The sequence below is a fragment of the Notamacropus eugenii genome, chromosome 1 (genome assembly GCF_028372415.1).
Source record: "Notamacropus eugenii isolate mMacEug1 chromosome 1, mMacEug1.pri_v2, whole genome shotgun sequence".
NCBI classification, from domain to species: domain Eukaryota; kingdom Metazoa; phylum Chordata; class Mammalia; order Diprotodontia; family Macropodidae; genus Notamacropus; species Notamacropus eugenii.
This window is the reverse complement of record NC_092872.1, coordinates 229,596,180-229,614,905: the sequence shown is the minus strand read 5'-3', so window position 1 is coordinate 229,614,905 and position 18,726 is coordinate 229,596,180. Positions and strand designations below refer to the sequence as shown.

Below are 18,726 nucleotides of genomic sequence, written 5' to 3'. Positions count from 1 at the left end.
TGTGTGTGTGTGTGTGTGTGTGTGTGTGTGTGTGTGTGTGTGTCTGTGTGTCTGTGTCTGTGTCTGTGTCTGTGTGTCTGTGTATCTGTGTATCTCTATGCCTGTGTCTCCCTGTCTATCTGTCTGATAAAGCTCCAGAAGCTACCCTAAGGAAGCCTCCTTGACTTTGAGATCCTGTCTTTGGCCCAAGGAAAACAGCTTGCAGCTGGAATGGGAGGAGAGCTGGTCTTTGCAAAGAACACTCTGACTTCTTCCTGATTATCAAGTGTGAGCTCAGCTCATGAGAATCGGCCTCACAAGAGAGGGAAGGGTGTGGGGAACGCTGTGATCATTACTGATAAATCTCAGGCTGAGCTTACTCTCCTTGGTGATAGTTTAAGCTTTTATGGGGAGTGATTTTTTGAGTTGTGTATTTTTTGAAATCACTCCTTTGTTGAGACATCTTTATTCTGTTTTTGCTTTCTCAGGCTTCTAACTTGCCAGGGTCCTTTGGAGGAGCCAACATGCCAAATATGTATCCTGGAGCACCTGGAGGAGGTTTCCCACCCATTCCTCCTGGGGGCTTTGGGCAGCCCCCTCCTGCCCAGCAGCCAGTGCCCCCTTATGGAATGTACCCACCTCCTGGAGGAAACCCACCCTCAGGAATGCCAGCTTACCCAGGATACCCCGGGGGCCCTGTGCCAGGCCAACCCATGCCACCTCCTGGACAGCAGGCTCCGGGTGCCTATCCTGGTCAATCGCCAATGACCTATCCAGGGCAACACCCAATGCCACCACCTTCCCAGCAGCCAGTGCTGCCACCTGGGCAGCAGCAACCAATGCCAACCTACCCTGGATTCTCAGGATCAGTCACCCCAGCTGTCCCTCCATCACAGGTGATGTTCAAAGACAGTAGCCATGTACCCTTCCTCCAGTCTTTTCTGCAGGCTTCCTTGACTTTACTTCACAGAACAAGATTTCCAGACAATTCACCATTCTGGTTGTCCTTTACTAAATTCCATTTTTCCAATTCCACCTTAAAATGTGATATCAAATGAGGAGTCAGCAGTGCAATGGAAAGAGAGATGAATATGGAGTCAGGAGACCCTGATTCTGTGTGACTTCTCCCTGGGAGAGCACGCACTGACAGCAGAATTGTAACCCAGGTCTTCTGACCCCAAAGCAAACACATGTTCCACTGCCTTAAACATTCACTGAGGGGAAGGCTCTCTTAGGTGCTTCTGGGGACTTCGTGTCTGTGTGCAGCCTTGTGAGTTCAGAGAAGCCTCTTAACCTCTTTCTCTCTCTTTGGCTAGTTTGGGAAACGAGGCACTATCACGGATGCTCCCTGCTTTGATCCCCTGAGGGATGCGGAAGTCTTGCGGAAAGCTATGAAAGGATTTGGTGAGTGTCCTGGAAGACCCAGCTTGGGTGGACATTAGGTGGAAAGTGGGGACATTGACCTCTAAACTCACCCCCTGTTGCTGACTTGGTATTGAGTTCAGTGACCTAAAGGCCATTTTCTATCCTTTCTGGTGATGAAAACATGAGTTGGAGTTAACAAGGAAAGAGAAAGTTTGCATTTGGGTTGCTATGTGTGATGGAAAGGTAGAAATTAAAATGATGAGGTGAAGGAGTAACCTGGGCTCTGGGTAGTTGACTTGTACCTGCACAAATGTCACCCACCCCCTGACCACTCACAGCCTCTTCCTTTCTCTCCTAGGGACTGATGAACAGGCCATCATCGACTGCCTTGGAAGTCGCTCCAACAAGCAGAGGCAGCAGATCCTACTTTCCTTCAAAACAGCATATGGAAAGGCAAGTCTGGAGAAAACACAAAGGCATCAGGGCTTCCAGAAGCCCAGCATTACTCATTACTCATATCCATACTCAATGTATGGATTCCCAGCTCATCTTCCTGCTCATCCCTATTTTTCCTGGGGCCTGGGAAAGGGCTAGGGTCATGATTATGGGAATAATCCCCATCTTGGACTCTAGATTTAATTCCTTTTTCTTGCTGTATCAGTAGTCTTCAAGTTAGTAGCTCTTTATTTGAATTGGGTATCTTGAACCTCTTCAAGAAAGCCTTGGGTTCATGGTAACTATGATGGTGGAACTGAAGGACATTGGATTAGGAATCTGGAGACATTATTTCGGTTCCTTTGATATTCTTCTTCAGATGTGACATAGAAGGATAGGTGACTGGATAGAGAGACATACATATGTATACATACACATACATATATATGTTTGTGTGTATATACATACATACATATGTGTGTATGTATATACACATACACATACACATGTGATTCTTCCCTTAGTTATAAGCACATAAAAGTTTAGCAACTTTAGAATTCATTTAGTGCATCTTCCCACCCAATTAGGGGTCCCCCTTCTCCTTTGACTTGATTAGATGAAAGCTTGACTCTCTATGGTAGTTAATAGCAGTTCAGTTCAATTCAAGGGTTTATTAAGTGCCTGCTATATGCCAGGCACTGTGCTGTGTGTGGGGGGAGTGACTCAAAGACAAAAATAAGGTACATACATTAACTCACATCTCTAAAGCTATCACCTTTATGAGAAAAGTTTTGTGAATTTGGGGCCACTTGCCGTATTAAATTCCTGTTGTATTCCAGGCATTGTACTAAGCACTTCTACAAATATTATCTTCTCTGAAATCTTATAATGAAGAAAAGCAGGGTAGATGACTGGATATGGTTTACCCACTTAGCCATCTTCCCAGATTAAGGTCTGTTAACTTCTCTGGGCCTCAGTTTTCTTACCTTGTAAGACTTACTGCCTTACTGACCTTATACAGTTTTTGTAACAACTGAATACAAAACATGTAAAAGCTTCTGAACACCAAAAATTCAAGTTATTTTTCCTTTCAACCTCGTACTAATTCTTTTGAGAAGTAGAAGGTGTGAGTCAGTGTTTTGGAAGTTGAGGCAGTTGGGTGCTAGGGTATGTTATAATGGGAGAAACATTGACTGTAGTCATAAGTTCTGGATTCAAATCCTACTTGTGATGCTTTCTACCTGTTTGACCTTGGGGTAAGCCACTGTACTTCTCAAGGCCTCAGTTTCTCCATCTGTGGACTCAGCTTCTGGGAGGGGCCCCTTCCAACTCCACAATTGTGATGTTGTTGTATACTCTGTTTCTGACTTCTCATTTGTCTGTCCTTCCTGTCCAACCAGGACCTGATCAAGGATCTCAAATCAGAACTCTCAGGGAATTTTGAGAAGACCATCCTGGCTTTGATGAAGACACCCGTCCTCTATGATGTCTATGAAATAAAGGAAGCCATCAAGGTTGGTGGGTGGTTAGTCAGTGAGTACTGTATCAGGTTATCTGAGTCTATGGCTGGAGTGGGATCCTTCCACAGTGGGATTTGGATCTTCTCCTGGGAGTGTTGTGGTCCTGAAGATCCTCTACAGGCTGAGATGGAGAACGAGGATTTAGGTAGGATGGGTCATGATAAAGAAAAGGCCAGGGCCATCAGAAGCTGGAACAGTCCAATTCAGGAACCCCAAGTAAGCTCTGAAGAAGAGGACTTGTTCAGGGGGTAGTCCTGTGTCAGGCTAGATAAGCATTATCTGCCTTTTACCTCAGTCACTTGGCCTGGAAGTGAATACGGCCAGCTCCACCCTCCCACTGCTTTTATAGAGGAGACCTCACCTTTCCTCCTTCTTCCATGGGAAGAGTCCAAATGACACAGGAAGGAGCTGTTCTTCATGCTTTGTGATATCATACTCACCTGACTTTTGACATAAGGAGACCTAAACTGATCTCTCATCCCCCTTCATCAGCTTCTTCTCAGAACAGAATTAGACTTGCTATGGAGTCAGCAGACCTTTATTAATCATCTACTACATGTGAAGCAGCTGGGATGCGCAGTGGATAGTGCTGGGTCTGGAGTCAGGTCATGTCTGGCCTCAAAACTCTGCGACCCTGGGCAAGTCACTTCACCCTGTTTGCCTCAGTTTCCTCATCTGTAAAATGAGCTGGAGCAGGGAATGGCAGACCACTGCAGTACCTTTGCTGGGAAAACCCCAAATGGGGTCAGCAGGAGGAAGACTTGGCTGGATCAGTGACCTGTGGCAGATGCTGTGCTGAGTGTTGGGCACCAGGAAGTTGGCATCTCCTCCCCCACCTCCACCTTGTACATCTGCTGCACTGTGGATGGTAGAGCAGTGCTTACTTAGAACCCTCCCAGTTTTGCCCACCCCAAAAGAGGACTAGGTCATGTCAAGGGGGCCTGCCAACTTTAATGATCACAGAATGAGAGAGTTCTTGAACCTTAGCAGCAACTGTGAGAGAGAAATCTGCCTCAGCCCGCCACCTCCTGACAGGTGTATGTCTAACCCCTCTGGGGGAGGTGATTGTGAACCGTCTTGAGGTGGGGGGGAGTCCGCAGCCCACCCAGAGTTTTTATCCCATTCTTCCTTCTGTCTTAGGTCCCTCTTGTTCATAGGCAGGTCCTGAGGTTATAGAAAGGAAGCTTAGCTTGCCCCACTCTAGGCAACAGAAGTTAATGATTGTACGTGTGAAGGGTCTTTAGGAAAGCCTTTCAGTTGGTCTTCTAAAACAACGAGGATGTATTTGTTGCTGTGCTGTTTTGTTTTTTCAATGTCCCAGGGACAGTAAGTGCCTGTCAGGTAGTCTCCTCAAAAAGTGGGCCTTTGATAAGTGGTTTGTTCCCTCCCTCCCCCATACAGGGCGCTGGCACGGATGAGGCGTGCCTCATTGAGATCCTCGCCTCTCGCAGCAATGAGCACATTCGAGAAGTCAGCAGGGCCTACAAAGCAGGTTAGGCTCACCTGGAGGGTTCTCCTGTGGGCGCTCACAATGTTTTCATGAATACATATGGATTTGGTAATGGGGTTTCCTTTGGTGTATTGGCCCCAGTAGCCTTTTATCCCCCGATAGAATCCTTTTTTCTTTCTCTTATTCCCTTCAGGACTCCTTCCTCCTAACTCCAGTCCCATCTACCCATCCACCCATCCATCCATCCATCTGTCCCTCCCTCCCTGCCATTCACTGTGATTGCAAGATCCTTCCATCACGTGTTACATAGCTGGTAGCTTTCACAATTTCACAGCAGCCACCCTAAAGCCGCAGTGTCCACCTAGGCCCTTCTTTCCACTGTCAGGTCAGTCCTGCTCTGAGGCTGGAAAGATTTGCTCAACATCTTTTTTACTTTCAGAATTCAAGAAGACTTTGGAGGAAGCTATTAAAAGTGACACATCAGGACATTTCCAGAGACTTCTGATCTCACTTGCTCAGGTAACATTTCAGGAGTCCCGTCTCTGGGTTCTAAGGCAGGATAGGTATGACATGGGCACTTCGTTCCAAAGAAATCATGAGCTCTCCCCAGACCCTCTGTGGTGGAGCACATCACACTGTAGATGTAACAAATGGAACTTTTCTTCCAGGGAAACCGAGATGAAAGCACAAATGTGGATATGTCCCTGGTTCAAAGAGATGCTCAGGTTAGTATCAAGCCACGCTTGTGGGCAGCCAAAGTGACTCATGTCCTTTTTTAAGTTAACGAGTTTTACCTTTGCCTTCCTCCTCCTTCCTGCCCCATCCTGAGGAAGAGAAAAGAAACAACAATCCCTTGTAGCAAATGCATATGGACTCATCCTTTTTCTTATATTTTTGCAAGGGACAGTTCTGATTTTTTAAAGCAAGGAGTTGGGATGAACTGAATTTTTTTTGTTTTTGCTAGCTTTAGTGATATTTGGGAAAGGATAATTTTTAAAAAAACCACAGAGTGAAAGTCAGCTTTTCATAATATCAAAGTTTCATGTACAATTCCCTCAATAGCTGCTCCACTTTATATTACGTGTGTGTGTGTGTGTGTGTGTGTGTGTGTGTGTGTGTGTATATGTATGTATATAAATGTTCATTTTATTTGATGTTTTAAGTTCAGAATTAAGTTCAGAACTGAGCTCTGAATTTATTACTTGCCCAAAGTCTCATTGATAGATAGTGTCAGGTCTGGGATTAGAACCCAGGACCTTGAGCTCCCTAGTCAGTGTTGTATAAAGTTACCCTAGATTGTGCCTTAGCGTGGAGCTCTTTGCTGCACAGATGGGGAAGAGTCTGTGGTCTTCAGGCATAGCTTAGGGTCTGTGTTTACCTGATCTCAGAGCCCAGCTTCCCTGCCTTAGCCACGTTTGCCTACTCACCATCGCCCCCACCTAATACCCACATTCCCACTTCCAGACCTTGATTGTCCAGGAAATCCTGGACACACAGAAGAGGCTTCTGGGTTAGGGTTCATCTGCCTATTCCCTGACTCCCTGCTTGCCTTGATCGTCCAGCACCTGCCTTTTCATTGGCTTCTCTCTACTCTTTGGATCTCAAACTGACCCTGCTGCATCCCCTCCAGTCTCACTTTGGTTTGGTGCCCCTCACTTTCTGCCTCTTTTCATAATCCGTGACACTCCCCGTGTCCCCTTTGATGACAGCCTCCAGGAAGCAATGCCCTGAGCGGTTGCACTGGATGTTGCTTGATTTCTGTGCCCATTCCTTTCACTTCCATCTGTCCCTCAGGTACCCAGATAGCTAACCCATGGAACTTTCATGGTTGACCTCCTTCCCTAGAAATGAGATGACTTGAAGATTTGTGGTATAAAAGCCTCACATTTGCCTTTTTTCCCTTCTGGCCAGGAGTTGTACGCAGCTGGAGAGAATCGTCTGGGGACGGATGAATCCAAATTCAATGCCATCCTGTGCACAAGGAGCCGAGCTCACCTGACAGCAGGTAATGAAGCTTAGAGCCATCTGGAGACAGAGTCTATTTTCTTACTTCACAGCTGAATTCCCTGATGCATCTGGGGAGAGGGAATAGTGCAGGTACAAGCCTTTCCAAGGTTGTTTTTCTCTCCTTGTTTCAGGAGTTCTTAACCAAAGGTCATGAACCTCTTTGATAGTGTCTGATGAAGCCACTGAACCTCTTCTCAGGATAATATTTTTCAGTGTATAAAACACAAAGAATTATAAAGGAAGCTAATTATATTGAAATGAAGATATACATTTTCCATCCAGGTTCAAAGAACACCCCCCCAAACTCTGTCCTCTTTTCTTTTTGGAGATAAGTAAACCCCACGTGAAGAACCCCTACCCTAGTGAAAGGTTATCGGATGATACTTAAAATGGGCCAGCTTACGCAAGTTAGCATCATCACCTTCCACCCAAGATAATAAGCTTTCATCTCAGAAGGATCAAATCCAATATGTAGGTTTGTGTCTGATGGTAGCCATCTCTGGGGAAGGGGAAGGGACTGGGGAGGGAAAAAAAAGAAAAGAAACTTACACAGTAACTTTATTTTATGTTTAAAAGGAACAGCGAGTTGTACGTAATAGATTTGCAGTTCCATGTGCAGGCATTTTTTTCTATTCTGCTGTGTCATGGAAATCCCATAAATTAAAAATAGAACAGATAAAAATTAAAAGCAAAAGAAAACAAATTCAAGGGATCAGCTAGACCTGGAAGGAGGGTCTCTTGTTGACTAAAAGCTATATATACAATCATTTCAAGTGTTAAAGCTAAAAAATTGGGAGATTTTCTGGCCACATTCTTTTTGAAAGGTAAAGCAACCTGCCCAGGATCAGTGGAGCTTATTAAGGATGTAGACAAAACCAGGACCCAGTTCTCCTGACTTCCTGGCCCTTCACGCCACACTGATTCTGTCTTCTATTCGGAGCCCCAGAAGTTGTCACAAACGTATTTAAAGACACACGTACCAGCTGGAATGCAGAAGTTGATCCGAGGCATAGTTGACTTGGCTCCAAAAAGGAGTAGCCCCCAGAGGACGCCCTCCCCCCCACCTCCTTCCTCTTCAACCAGTCACTATTTCCTGTGTGCTCTGTCCTGAGCTAGGTTCTATGGGAGACATAAGGTGAGGAAGGTCCCTAGCCTTGAGGGTACAATTTGATTGAAGAAGCAGGTCTAACACACGAAACAGAGAAGTACTGACCCAGATGATACTGGTTCTAAGCACCAAGGAGTTCAGAGCTGGGAGGCTCCTAAGGCCTGCAGAGTCCTGAGAAGGCTTCTTTGGAGGAAGTGGGTTCTGAGGTCAAGACTTGATCATCACCTTCTCTCTCCACTCCCAACCATTCAGTTGCTAGATTGTTAATCCCCCTTCGGTGCTATCCCTTAGTCCTTCCTCTTCTTTACATTCTTACTGTCTTGTCATGTTCAACCCCTCATTCCCTCTCACTTTATCATTGTAACAGTTTCTAACTGGTCTCCGGTGTTTCTCTCAGACCATGACCTGAATAATCTTTACACAATTGCAGATGCTTAGAGTCAAGAGGGACCTCAGTGGCCACCAAATTCAGCCTACATCTGTAAAAAAATCACCACTGTAAACCCCCAACAAGTGGTCATCCAGCTTTTACTCCTGGTGAAGGGGACCCCCTACGTCCCAAAGCAGCACATTCCATTTTGGGAGGTATATAAGTTGGGGGTCATTTCTTCACAGTTTCCAAACCTAATTTTGTCCTTTTTGTACCACCTTGTCCCTCCTTGGTCTTCCATGACAGCTTTTCAACTACATGAGATTGCTTTATGTCTTCCTGAGCTGACTCCAAATAAGCACCTTACGTCTCCTGGATAAATGTGTCCTCCATTCCTTTCCTGTATCTTCATGTGCCATAGACTTGGTCCTTGACCATCTTAGTCTCGTTTTTCACTGTCCTTAAGTGATGGTGCCCAGTGTGCAACACGATTCCTCAGATGCAGTCTGTGACAGAGGGACTTTCACCTTGCTTTCCTGGGAGATAGGATTCTAAACCTTAGTTTTTTATTTGTTGGGTTTTTTTGCAGTGTTGATCTTGGGGTCCTTTAAAACTCTGCAATTTTTTTTTCAGACAATTGTCCTTGTCTTGTATTTGGGAAATTGATTTCTTGAATCTTAGTATAAGATTATGTGTGTGTATGTATGTAGATGTATACACATGTGTATATGTATGTGGTGCATATATACACATGTATACATACATACACACACTCATCTCATATACATATATACATCTTCCTGTTGCCTTTCATCATATCAGATTCAGCCCAATACTCTGCCAGCCCTCCAAGACGCTGTTGTGTCCTAACTGTCCTTCACTGTGTTGCTGTCTGTCCCTCCCAGCTTTCTGTCATCTGCAGTTGCAGTGGGCTTGGTTACATTCACTCTAATGTTGGCAGAAGCCTATCTGATATTTTAAGCAATGACTCAGAAACTCGCCCAATGCAGTGATAGATCTGATCATGTCATTTCCCTGCTTTAAAACTTTCATTGTGTACCTATTTTTTGTTGTTCAGTTGTTTCAGCTGTGTCTGGGTCTTTGTGACCCTATTTGGGATTTTCTTGGCAAAGTTACTAGGGTTGTTTGCCATTTCTTTCTCCAGCTCATTTTACAGATGAAGAATTAAGGATTAAGTGACTTGGCCAGGGTCACCGAGGTGGTAAAGTATCTGAGGCCAGGCATGAACTCAGGTCTTCCTGACTCCACGCCAGGTGTTCTATCCATTGTGCCACCTAGCTGTTTACCTATTATATACCAAATAAAATCCAAATTTTCTAGCTTGGCATTCATGACCTTCCACAGTCTTAACTCTAGCTCACCTTTTCAGCCTTATTTTGCATTTTTCTTATTTGCCACCAAAACCACTAGACTAGACGGAGGGAGCACTGGGCCTTGAATCAGGAAGGCCAGAGTTCAAATCCAGTCTCAGATAATTACTAGCTTTGTGACCCTGGGCAAGTCACTTAAATTCTGTCTGACTCATTTTCCTCAGCTCTAAAACAAGGCTTATAAGAAGTCTCCACCTCCTAGAGTTGTTTAGATAGTTGTAAAGTGCTTAGCACAGTTCCTGGCACCTAGTGGGTGCCTAGTAAATGCTTGTTTCCGTCCCTCCTCCTCACTTTTCCCAGTCTTCCTCTCGTCCCCTGCCTCCATCCATTTTGTAAAAGAAACTTTCCAGACTTGAAATAGATTCTCCCCATTCCCCTGGCCCTGTCCTATGCAGACATCTCTGCCTGTTGCAGACCTTCCCTACAGGGCCCACCCCAGCCACTCCCTGGCCAGTGAAACCTTCTCTGATCCCTTCTGGAAGTGACCCTTCACCTCCAAGCTGTTTGCGCACTTAGTCAAAATCTGGCTTGTCTTATAATGGTTTGTGTCCCTGTCAGAAAGAAGCTCTGTCTCCTCCATGAAGTCTTCTCCCCAACAAAATTCCCTTCTGGATACTTGTGGCTGATTACTCCCCTTAGAGAAGCAGACTTCCCAAAACAGAAATGCATATGCATACATAGTATCTAGCTCAATACTTGGTATTTGATAGGTGCTTAATAATCAGTGCTTCTTAATTGGTTGATCCATGGGTTATCATCCCTTCTATTAGATGATAAGCTTTTTGAGGTTAGGAATATTTTTTCCATCATGGTAAACCAAGCATCTAGCATAATGCCTTGGGCTAGAATAGACATTCACTACATGTTCATTAAATTGAACTGAATTGAGCTTGGGTTAGATTTGAAAAAACATCAGAGAGTAAGGAGTGTGCCCTTCAGCAGGCAGAAGAGCAGGCACAGAGGCTGGAAGGATGGCATAGTTCCCAAAGGCAGTTTCTGAGGGCTCATAGTAAAGTGGAGGAAACCCTGGGAGTCAGTGTCAGAGTTGTGCAGCATTCCACCTTGCCAGGCAAAGGCTCATCCTCGCGTATCCTCTCTCTTACCCTAGTTTTCAATGAGTACCAGCGGATGACAAACCGGGATATTGAGAAGAGCATCTGCCGGGAGATGTCTGGGGACTTGGAGCAGGGCATGCTGGCTGTGGGTATGTTGTCCCCCCTGCTGTGTCTGGTGGCCACACTCAAGGCTAAGCTTTCTAACTTTAATTTTCAGCGATGGTAGCAGGCAGGAGGAACCTTTTCGAAAGTAAGAAACATTAGGCCTAGGGGTTAGAAATGGGGGAGGGGGGAGACTCATGCCCGACCTGCACATTAAAAAAGGTCAGGGAGTAGGTCACTTTTCCTTCTTGCTGTGTCCAGAGTAGCTGCTGTGCATCCCAAAGTAATAATCAGTTTTCTGAACTGATCTCATTTGTGTCAGGGACAAAAGAGGGTGGATGAGGATGACCAATCCTAAGGGTTTCATCACTTAACATGTTGCCACCCAAGTTAGGGAAGTTTGGTTCCTTGTCTTTGGCTGAGTGTTCATGTCGTCTCGCTGTGTCCTTCTCTGCCAAGTTACTGTATTTGTAGCTTTGTTCTGGGAGACTGTTTTTTCTTTGTTCTCGAAGAGGACCATGACATCAGTAAAATGATGCCATGACTTACAAGTGAATGGGATTTAAGTGAGGGAGGGCTGTGCAAAGTCACCAGCTTCACTGTCTCCTCTGGAGCCATCAGGGTGCAGCGGCCAGATATAGATCAGGACAACTGGAGATGACCCAGCATTCTGGGAGATACACAGCTATTGTCCATGCTTGGTATTAATGGCAGTGAGAATGGGGGAGGGCTCACTGGGCTCATCTCCCAGAGGAAATGAAATCACACGCATCCTGCCAAGTCTTCTCAAAATAGCTTCCTTAAGTTATTGGTCAGCAGAAAGATTATTCCCTGTGATGGCGAGTCATGCTGTACTGTAATGAACTCAGTTGATTGACTTTTTCCTAGCATGGCCCCACTCCCCACCCCCACCCCATTTCCCTAAAGTGAGTCTCTTGTAGGCTGTCCTCAAGAAGGCTGGCATCTGCTCCTGTCCTCCACGCTTACAGTCCACACTGCACTATCTCTTCAGGGAACTGCCAATTGCCCTTTCAAGCCTTCTTGGAAAAATAACATCTGTCTTTTCAATTTGCTTTTTTCAAAGCTTTCTGGATCACATGCTGGGTAAACCCCACTAATTTCTCTGTTTCTCCTGTGGTGTTTGTGGCTTGCTGAGTGAGGAAGCATCTCTGGGAACATCCCTACCATATTTTGCTGCCTTTTCCTGTGTGAACATCATTTGCTGTTGGTGTCTTCACGTTGTCTTTCACCAGTGATTTTTCATGAACATCCATGTTCTTTACAATGAATGACACATAAAATGCCCAGTTTTCTTTGCCATTCATCATTAGTTGGTTACCAAGTGCCTTCCTGACTAAGAGGTGGGGCTCAGATTGGGGCATCTGCATGACCTTTCTTTCAAGAAGCCATGGAGCTGGGATTGTGGGGTTGTTGTGGTGGGTTATGAGAAATCAGAATCTGGAGATGGAGAGAAACCAACGGCCTCATGCCATGTCCACAGAAACTGGGATGGATGAAGCAGTGGTGTAGGTGCTTGAGACCTCCCAACAGGTCTGAATCACTGTTTCTCAGCCTTTGCATGTATTGCTAATCTAATTAAGCCCTGTTTTCTCTGTTACAGTGAAGTGCCTCAAAAACACTCCAGCTTTCTTTGCAGAAAGACTCAACAAGGCAATGAGGGTACGTATGCTCTAAGAACCTTTGCACCCAGCTACAACTACAACAATAGTTGTAATAATAATTTTAATTATTATTAAATAATAATTTTAAAAACTAATAATAATTTTAAAAACACTTTGAAGTTTCCAAAACCATTTATTCACAATAACCCTCAGAGGTAGGTGCTGTTTATTCTCCATTTTACAGCTGAAGAAAATAAAACAGATTAAGTGACTTGCCCAGAATCACAAAGTATCTGAGGCAGAATTTGAACCCATGTCTTCCAGACTCCAAATCAAGCACTAATCAGTACTCCATCTAGGAAATGTCAAAGAAACCACAACCCTGCCTGTTGGGTTCAGCCGTAGCTAGGCCTTGGAACAGAAGTTGCTTTTAGCCTAATAGTTGTCCACGGAGAGGACCTGGAAGAATTAGTTGTAACTGGGAGGGAGGTGCCCCTCTGTGGGCCGGAATCCAGATCCTCCCCACATGATGGTCACGCCCCCCACCCTGCAGCTATCATGCCATCTTTAGAAAACGGGAAGTCAACAGATCTCACAATGTCAGGCTGAGAGTAGAAGTCTGAGTATTCCTTATCATGTCATTCCCCTTCCAAATGTACTAACCCCTTTGAAGTGCTGGAGATAAAAGATACTGATTGATGTTTTTCTGGTGACTTTGCAGGGAGCAGGAACAAAAGACAGGACTCTTATCCGAATCTTGGTGTCTCGAAGTGAGACTGACCTGCTTGACATCCGAGCTGAGTATAAGAGGCTCTATGGCAAAAGTCTATACCATGACATTACAGTAAGGAGGAGTTTTCAGTTGGGGAATTAACTGGGCAGATTGCTCTCTGTCTCTCTCTTTCTCTTGCTGTCTCGCTCGCTGTTACTCTGTCTTTCAGTCTACTCATTCAAGGTCTAAACCTCATCATTTAGTTATTTATTATATGCAATACTCTGGTATCCTACACTTCCACATACAGATGTCATTTATATCTTGTCTTTAAATAAGGCCATAAATTCCTTGGGAGCAGGGTATCTACCTAATACTTTGTATTTCCCAAAACAATTACTCTTCATATCACTAAATACTTATATCATCCATTGGGAAAACATCCCTAATCTTTTGGGATTGACCATCAGGAATGATGGGGGAGGGCTCACTTCAAAAGCCTTTCATGTCTTCTCAAAACACCTCCCTTAAATTATTGGTCAACAGAAAAATTATTCCTTGCTGTGGCAAGTCATACTGTACTATGATAAACTGCGTCAGTCACCTTTTTCCAGTCACAGCACCACTCCCTATCCCCACCCCATTCCCCTAAAGTAGGGGAAGCAACAGCACTCATACCTTGTGCCATGTTTGTCAGTTGAATAATTGCTCTCATAGGAGATTCACTGACCTTTCCAGTTCCAGTCTAAGAATTCTTATCTTTAATGATCAGTTTGTCTTTTCAGTCTGCTAGTGGATTGAATTTGAGTCACAGAATCAGCTGTTGAGGTCCCCTAGTCCAACTCTAGAGAGGCGAAGTGATTTACCGAGATCCTACAGGTAGTGAGTGACAGAGCTGGGAGCTGACCTCTGATCCTCTTGCCCCAAATTTGGCTCTTTCTGTTGGGCCATCCTGCCCTCCAATGGGATGGTAATCCTTTTCCTGCTAATCTCATGAGCTCATTGTTGTGAGGAGCAATCCAAGGATTTATGGAGCTTCTTCTATGATGCCCAGAACAGGTGATGAGACAAATGAAGTATTTGAACAATTAAGAGCTAAACTCTGGTATGGCCTGCTTGTGCAGTAAGTACCAGAGCGATCAGTGAGGTTAGAAGTAGCCAAGGAAGGGCCATCCCAGGTAGGCCTTGAAGGATGGAGAGGATCTGACTTGGTGGAGAAGATGGGGAGGAACCATGGTGTTCCAGGTGAGGGATAAAAAGTCTAACAACATATTGGAGGCAGACATGATTATGGGATGTATGGAGTACAGTGTACAGTGAAGAGAGAGCAGCCTGATTGGAGCAAGGGTTGAATGATGAATTTGGGCTTAGAAAGAACCGCATTTTGATTCCGGTTCTGACACTTAATAATTTTGAATTATTAATAGTAATTAATAAACTATTTAATCTTTTGACTTCAGGTGACTTGCTTTAATTTTTACATATTGTTTGCATATCACCTTCGCTTCCAAATAAATAACTACTCTCTGCACATAACAAAGAAAGTGGAGAAAAAAAGTTCAGCAAAACTGGTGGATTAGCCAAGTCTAAGAGTGTATGCGGTGTGCCACACCACACTCCCAGTCCCCTGCCTCTGTCTAGAGGGGAGGAAAATCCTTTTTTTGTTTTTTGGGTTTTATTGTTACAAACTTGAAAGTCAGCCAAAAACTGAGCCATTTCCATAGATAAAAAAAGGATTGTCTGTGAAACTGTGACTCTGCTATTTATAGCTTGTGCTTTTCAGTATTCATTAACTTTAACCTAGTAGTAATCACCGTTTTGTTGTACCAGCCCTTCTTGTCTCTGAACCTCCTTCTGTTCTTGGATTTTTTCTTCTCTTTTTATATCGCTGTCACTCCCCTCTGTACTTTTCCCATGATGCTCCTCTCTCCCCTAAGTCATTCTTCTCAGTTCTTCCCTGAACCCTATAGTGGTCGTTCTGATTGCACCATGTTCAGTTGTGGCTTTGGTTTTTGTGTTCTTGTCATGGTGTGTGTTGTCCTCCTGCTTCTGTTCGCTTTTCTGTACAAGTTCATGTGAGTTTTACCATACTGTACTACTCTTCATATTCATCGTTTCTTATAATCCAGTGTACTCTGTTAGGTCACTGTACTACAGTTTTAAATTTTAAAATATTTAGTTTATTGTTAAAGTATTTGTCATTTTTAGCGAGGACAGTGTGATTCAATGTACTTTACTCTTTTATCATAATTTATTGAACACCGTGATGGGAAAAGTCAAAGATCTGGTTGTAGGTTTGCCTTACTTTGATTTTTGGTTTTAAGGGCTGTCATAGCTGATAAACAACACCTTGAAAAGATACATAGACTCAAAATGGAAGAACTTCCTAAATCATGATACTCATTTCTCTATCTGCTAATTATGCAAAGGATTTTGTTGAAATTCCTCTAGTAAATATCTGTCTTCCCTGATATCATTGATGTAAACCACAATTTTTAGGCAGGTGACCCTCTAAAATTAGGAATGATAGATGAGCTATGTAGGATATGTTCATGTTGGTTACATTATAGGTTCTTGTTGTGTTGACTGATAATACACATGCTACTATGTGGTTGTCCATTTTGACCTTGAAAGCAAATCCTCCTTTGAGAAAGGGGTTTAAAATACGCCAGAGCTCTTTTTAAAAGCCTATGAAATCCTGAACAAGAAAAGGGAATAATCATTGTTCTAAGTTATCTTCCTCAGTAAGATAATGCTTTGTTTTAAGGAACTTGTCACAATTTGCTTACTCTGATGGCACTTGAAAAATATCAGAGAACATGTAGTTTATAATTAAAAAAAATTCTCTGAGCACTGAGTTCAGATTTACTGCTTGGGTCCAGAAGGATTTGGACTTTGGGCAGATATAGATGGACAGAATAGTTGTAGTGGATAGCCAGGGGGCTAGTTTGGTCTTATTTTGCATTCTGTCGCTTGTATGCCCAGGAAGCCTTCAAACCCTCAAGAATCTTGTCTTTGTACATGCTCTCCCTTTGACCCCCTGGAGATGGCACTTAGCTCCATTGGCACATGAAGGATCCTTCTGGAGCTTGGAGGGATGGCCCTCAGAATTGGAGCCCTTGTCATAAGAGGAAATCAGGAAACAAGGTTCTTCTTCTCTTGCCTAACTTGTCCTTTGGTTTCTGTGGCTAGGGTGATACCTCTGGGGATTACCGGAAGATCCTGTTGAAGATATGTGGAGGCAATGACTGAACCTGTGTGCTCTCCTTCTGACCAAGAAGAGGAAAAGGAGGGAAAGTTTGTTTTTTTCCTCCTCCCAAAAAAGAAAACCCAGACTTTTGTAGATGTCAAAGCATCCATCATAGATTCCTGTCTTTGTCCTGTCCCTTCCCTTCCCTAATGGCATATCACACTGAAGGACTTTTGATAGATGTTTTAGAACTCTCTCAGGATATTTTTTTCATCCATCACAATGGCCACAAGCCTCCTGCTGCTGAAGTACGTAATTGATTTTCTTTTCTCCCTCGCAGTCTCACGTGGTCCCATATTCCTGTTACACATTCAGAAACTGTTGGCTTCATTTAGACTTTTTCATTATGTTTTGAAGCAATGATTACTTTTTTTTTTAAATAACCATTGCCATGTGTCTCTTTTTTTTTTTAAACCACAAACATTTCTGGTGCAAGGGATGACCGGTTCTCTCTGGAGTGGATGCCCTATTTGAGAAGGGAGTGGAAAGGCTTTTAAATGTAATTTCGTATGTCTGGAGGGAATGTGTCATGAGAACTGTCATTGCCAAACACTTTTTAAAATATGCATTTAGAGAGACTGTTTATGTGCTGCGTCTTTAGTGCACAAATCATGAGAATGTAGCAGCAGCTGCTAGCCAGTGACAGATACCCTTCTGTTTTGATAGATGCCTTAAAGCTGAATGCCTGTAGCTGAAAGCTGTTATCCAATTAAAACCATCTCTCTTCTAAACCTTCTAGAAATGTCTTACTCGGCCGTAGCGTGTGGTTTGCTTTTTAGTTTGTGGTGCAGATTCTGCTGTTCATGGGGCTGAGGCTGCTTTCAAAAAAGGAGGCCTGGAGGGTGGACATCAGAGCTAAGGTAGAAACCTACTGTCTTAGTGGGAAGGATACACCGTGGATATTCCCTAGTTTTGCTTCCTCTGGGGATCCAGGATCTGCCTCCTCACATGTCAGGCAATCAAATATCGCTAATGGAGCCATGAATATAGTGGTACTTGTGTGTTCCTCAGCAACATGGGGATGGGCAGGGTAGTGGATCCCAGTCCAGGTGCTGAGACTGGGGGGCCAGAGGTAGCACGACTGAGGCATAATATAGAAAGGGTGGTGTGGGAAGAGGAAGTAAACTGGAAACCAGTAGTAGAGGCACCTCCTCTAAAAAGAGGATCAAAAAGTCACTCAATCAAAAGTCATGAAGAGCCAGGACCTGTGGGAAAATGCCAAGAAACAGGGCAGGACTGCTAGACCCTGTGCTTGGGGCTAAGGATGTGATGCAAATAAACAAAGAATTCCTCAGCTTTGTTTTGCTTCCAATTTTTTGTGTAGGTTAAGGGTTCTTAACTTTTTTTAGTGTCATATTCCCCTCTGCCCCCTTTGGTAAATGTCTGGTGAAGCTTGTGGATCCCTTCTCAGAAAAATCTTTTTATATAATTAAAGGGAATTTTAAATTTCATTTGGAGATTAGTGAAAGTAAGGATGCATTTTTTCCCCATCCAAATTCATTAACGCCCTTGAAGTGTGTCCCTAGATCGCTGAGGAGGAGACTCCAGGTCAAGAACCATTAGACTAAGAAAGAATTTTGAGGCTCCCAAGGCTAGAGCAAACGTGGCCTGGATGAAATTGAAAGCCCAGGTAGGTTAAGAATTAATCATCACCTAGGTTCTCTCAGGGAGTTCAAATCATCTGGCCCAGCAGACATCTTTATTTGTTTTGGCCCTTTGTATACCTCCCAGAGTGTATCACAATGTATGTAGTAGGTGCTTACTGCAAGTTCATTGAATCAAATTACCATCCCGGATACTGAAGAAATTGCTGATTGGCCCCAGACTGAACCACTGACTGTCATCTTTTATTAGCCATAGAGGATGGCACAGACACCAGAAGACAAGAGAACTGTTATTCTCTCAGTATTAAGCCTCTCCTGTGTACTAGGCACTGTGCTAAGCATTGGGGATGCAAAGAAAGGTCAAAAAGAGTCGCTGACCTCAAGGAGCTCACAGTCTACTGGGGAATGAAACATGAAAACAAATAGGTACAAACAAGCTATAGATAGGATAAAGAGGAAATCCTCAATGGAGGGAAAGGCATTAGCATTAAGAGGGATTGGGTGAGGCTTCCTGTAGAAAGGGAGATTTTAGCTGGAACTTGTAGGAAGCAGAAATGAAGAGAGGAGAGCATTCCAGCATGGGGTACAGCCGGTGGAAATGCCCAGAGTCTGGAGATGGGAGAGTCATGGGTAAGGAGCAGCAAGGAGAGCTCGATGTCACTGGATTGAAGAGTACAAGATTGGGGGTGACGTGGGGAGGGGGAAACCTTTGGTTCATAAGGTAATAGAAAATGGGAAAGGAAGAAAATGGTGTCA

At 44.1% G+C, this 18,726-nt stretch overlaps 1 protein-coding gene across 5 annotated transcripts in view; it reads left to right on the top strand.

Moving 5' to 3' along the window:
- ANXA11 (annexin A11) overlaps positions 1–17,097 on the top strand; it is a 46,983-nt gene extending 29,886 nt beyond the window's left edge. For all 5 annotated transcript variants that reach the window (XM_072628028.1, XM_072628029.1, XM_072628030.1 and 2 more), the window contains exons 4-15: positions 468–875; positions 1,296–1,383; positions 1,703–1,797; positions 3,180–3,293; positions 4,701–4,791; positions 5,189–5,268; positions 5,418–5,474; positions 6,661–6,754; positions 10,734–10,829; positions 12,404–12,462; positions 13,126–13,248; positions 16,309–17,097. In XM_072628028.1, the coding sequence (XP_072484129.1) occupies positions 468–875; positions 1,296–1,383; positions 1,703–1,797; positions 3,180–3,293; positions 4,701–4,791; positions 5,189–5,268; positions 5,418–5,474; positions 6,661–6,754; positions 10,734–10,829; positions 12,404–12,462; positions 13,126–13,248; positions 16,309–16,368 (1,365 nt within the window). In that variant the 3' untranslated portion in view covers positions 16,369–17,097. The remainder of the gene's footprint in view (positions 1–467; positions 876–1,295; positions 1,384–1,702; positions 1,798–3,179; positions 3,294–4,700; positions 4,792–5,188; positions 5,269–5,417; positions 5,475–6,660; positions 6,755–10,733; positions 10,830–12,403; positions 12,463–13,125; positions 13,249–16,308) is intronic.
- The last annotated feature ends 1,629 nt before the right edge of the window (positions 17,098–18,726 follow it).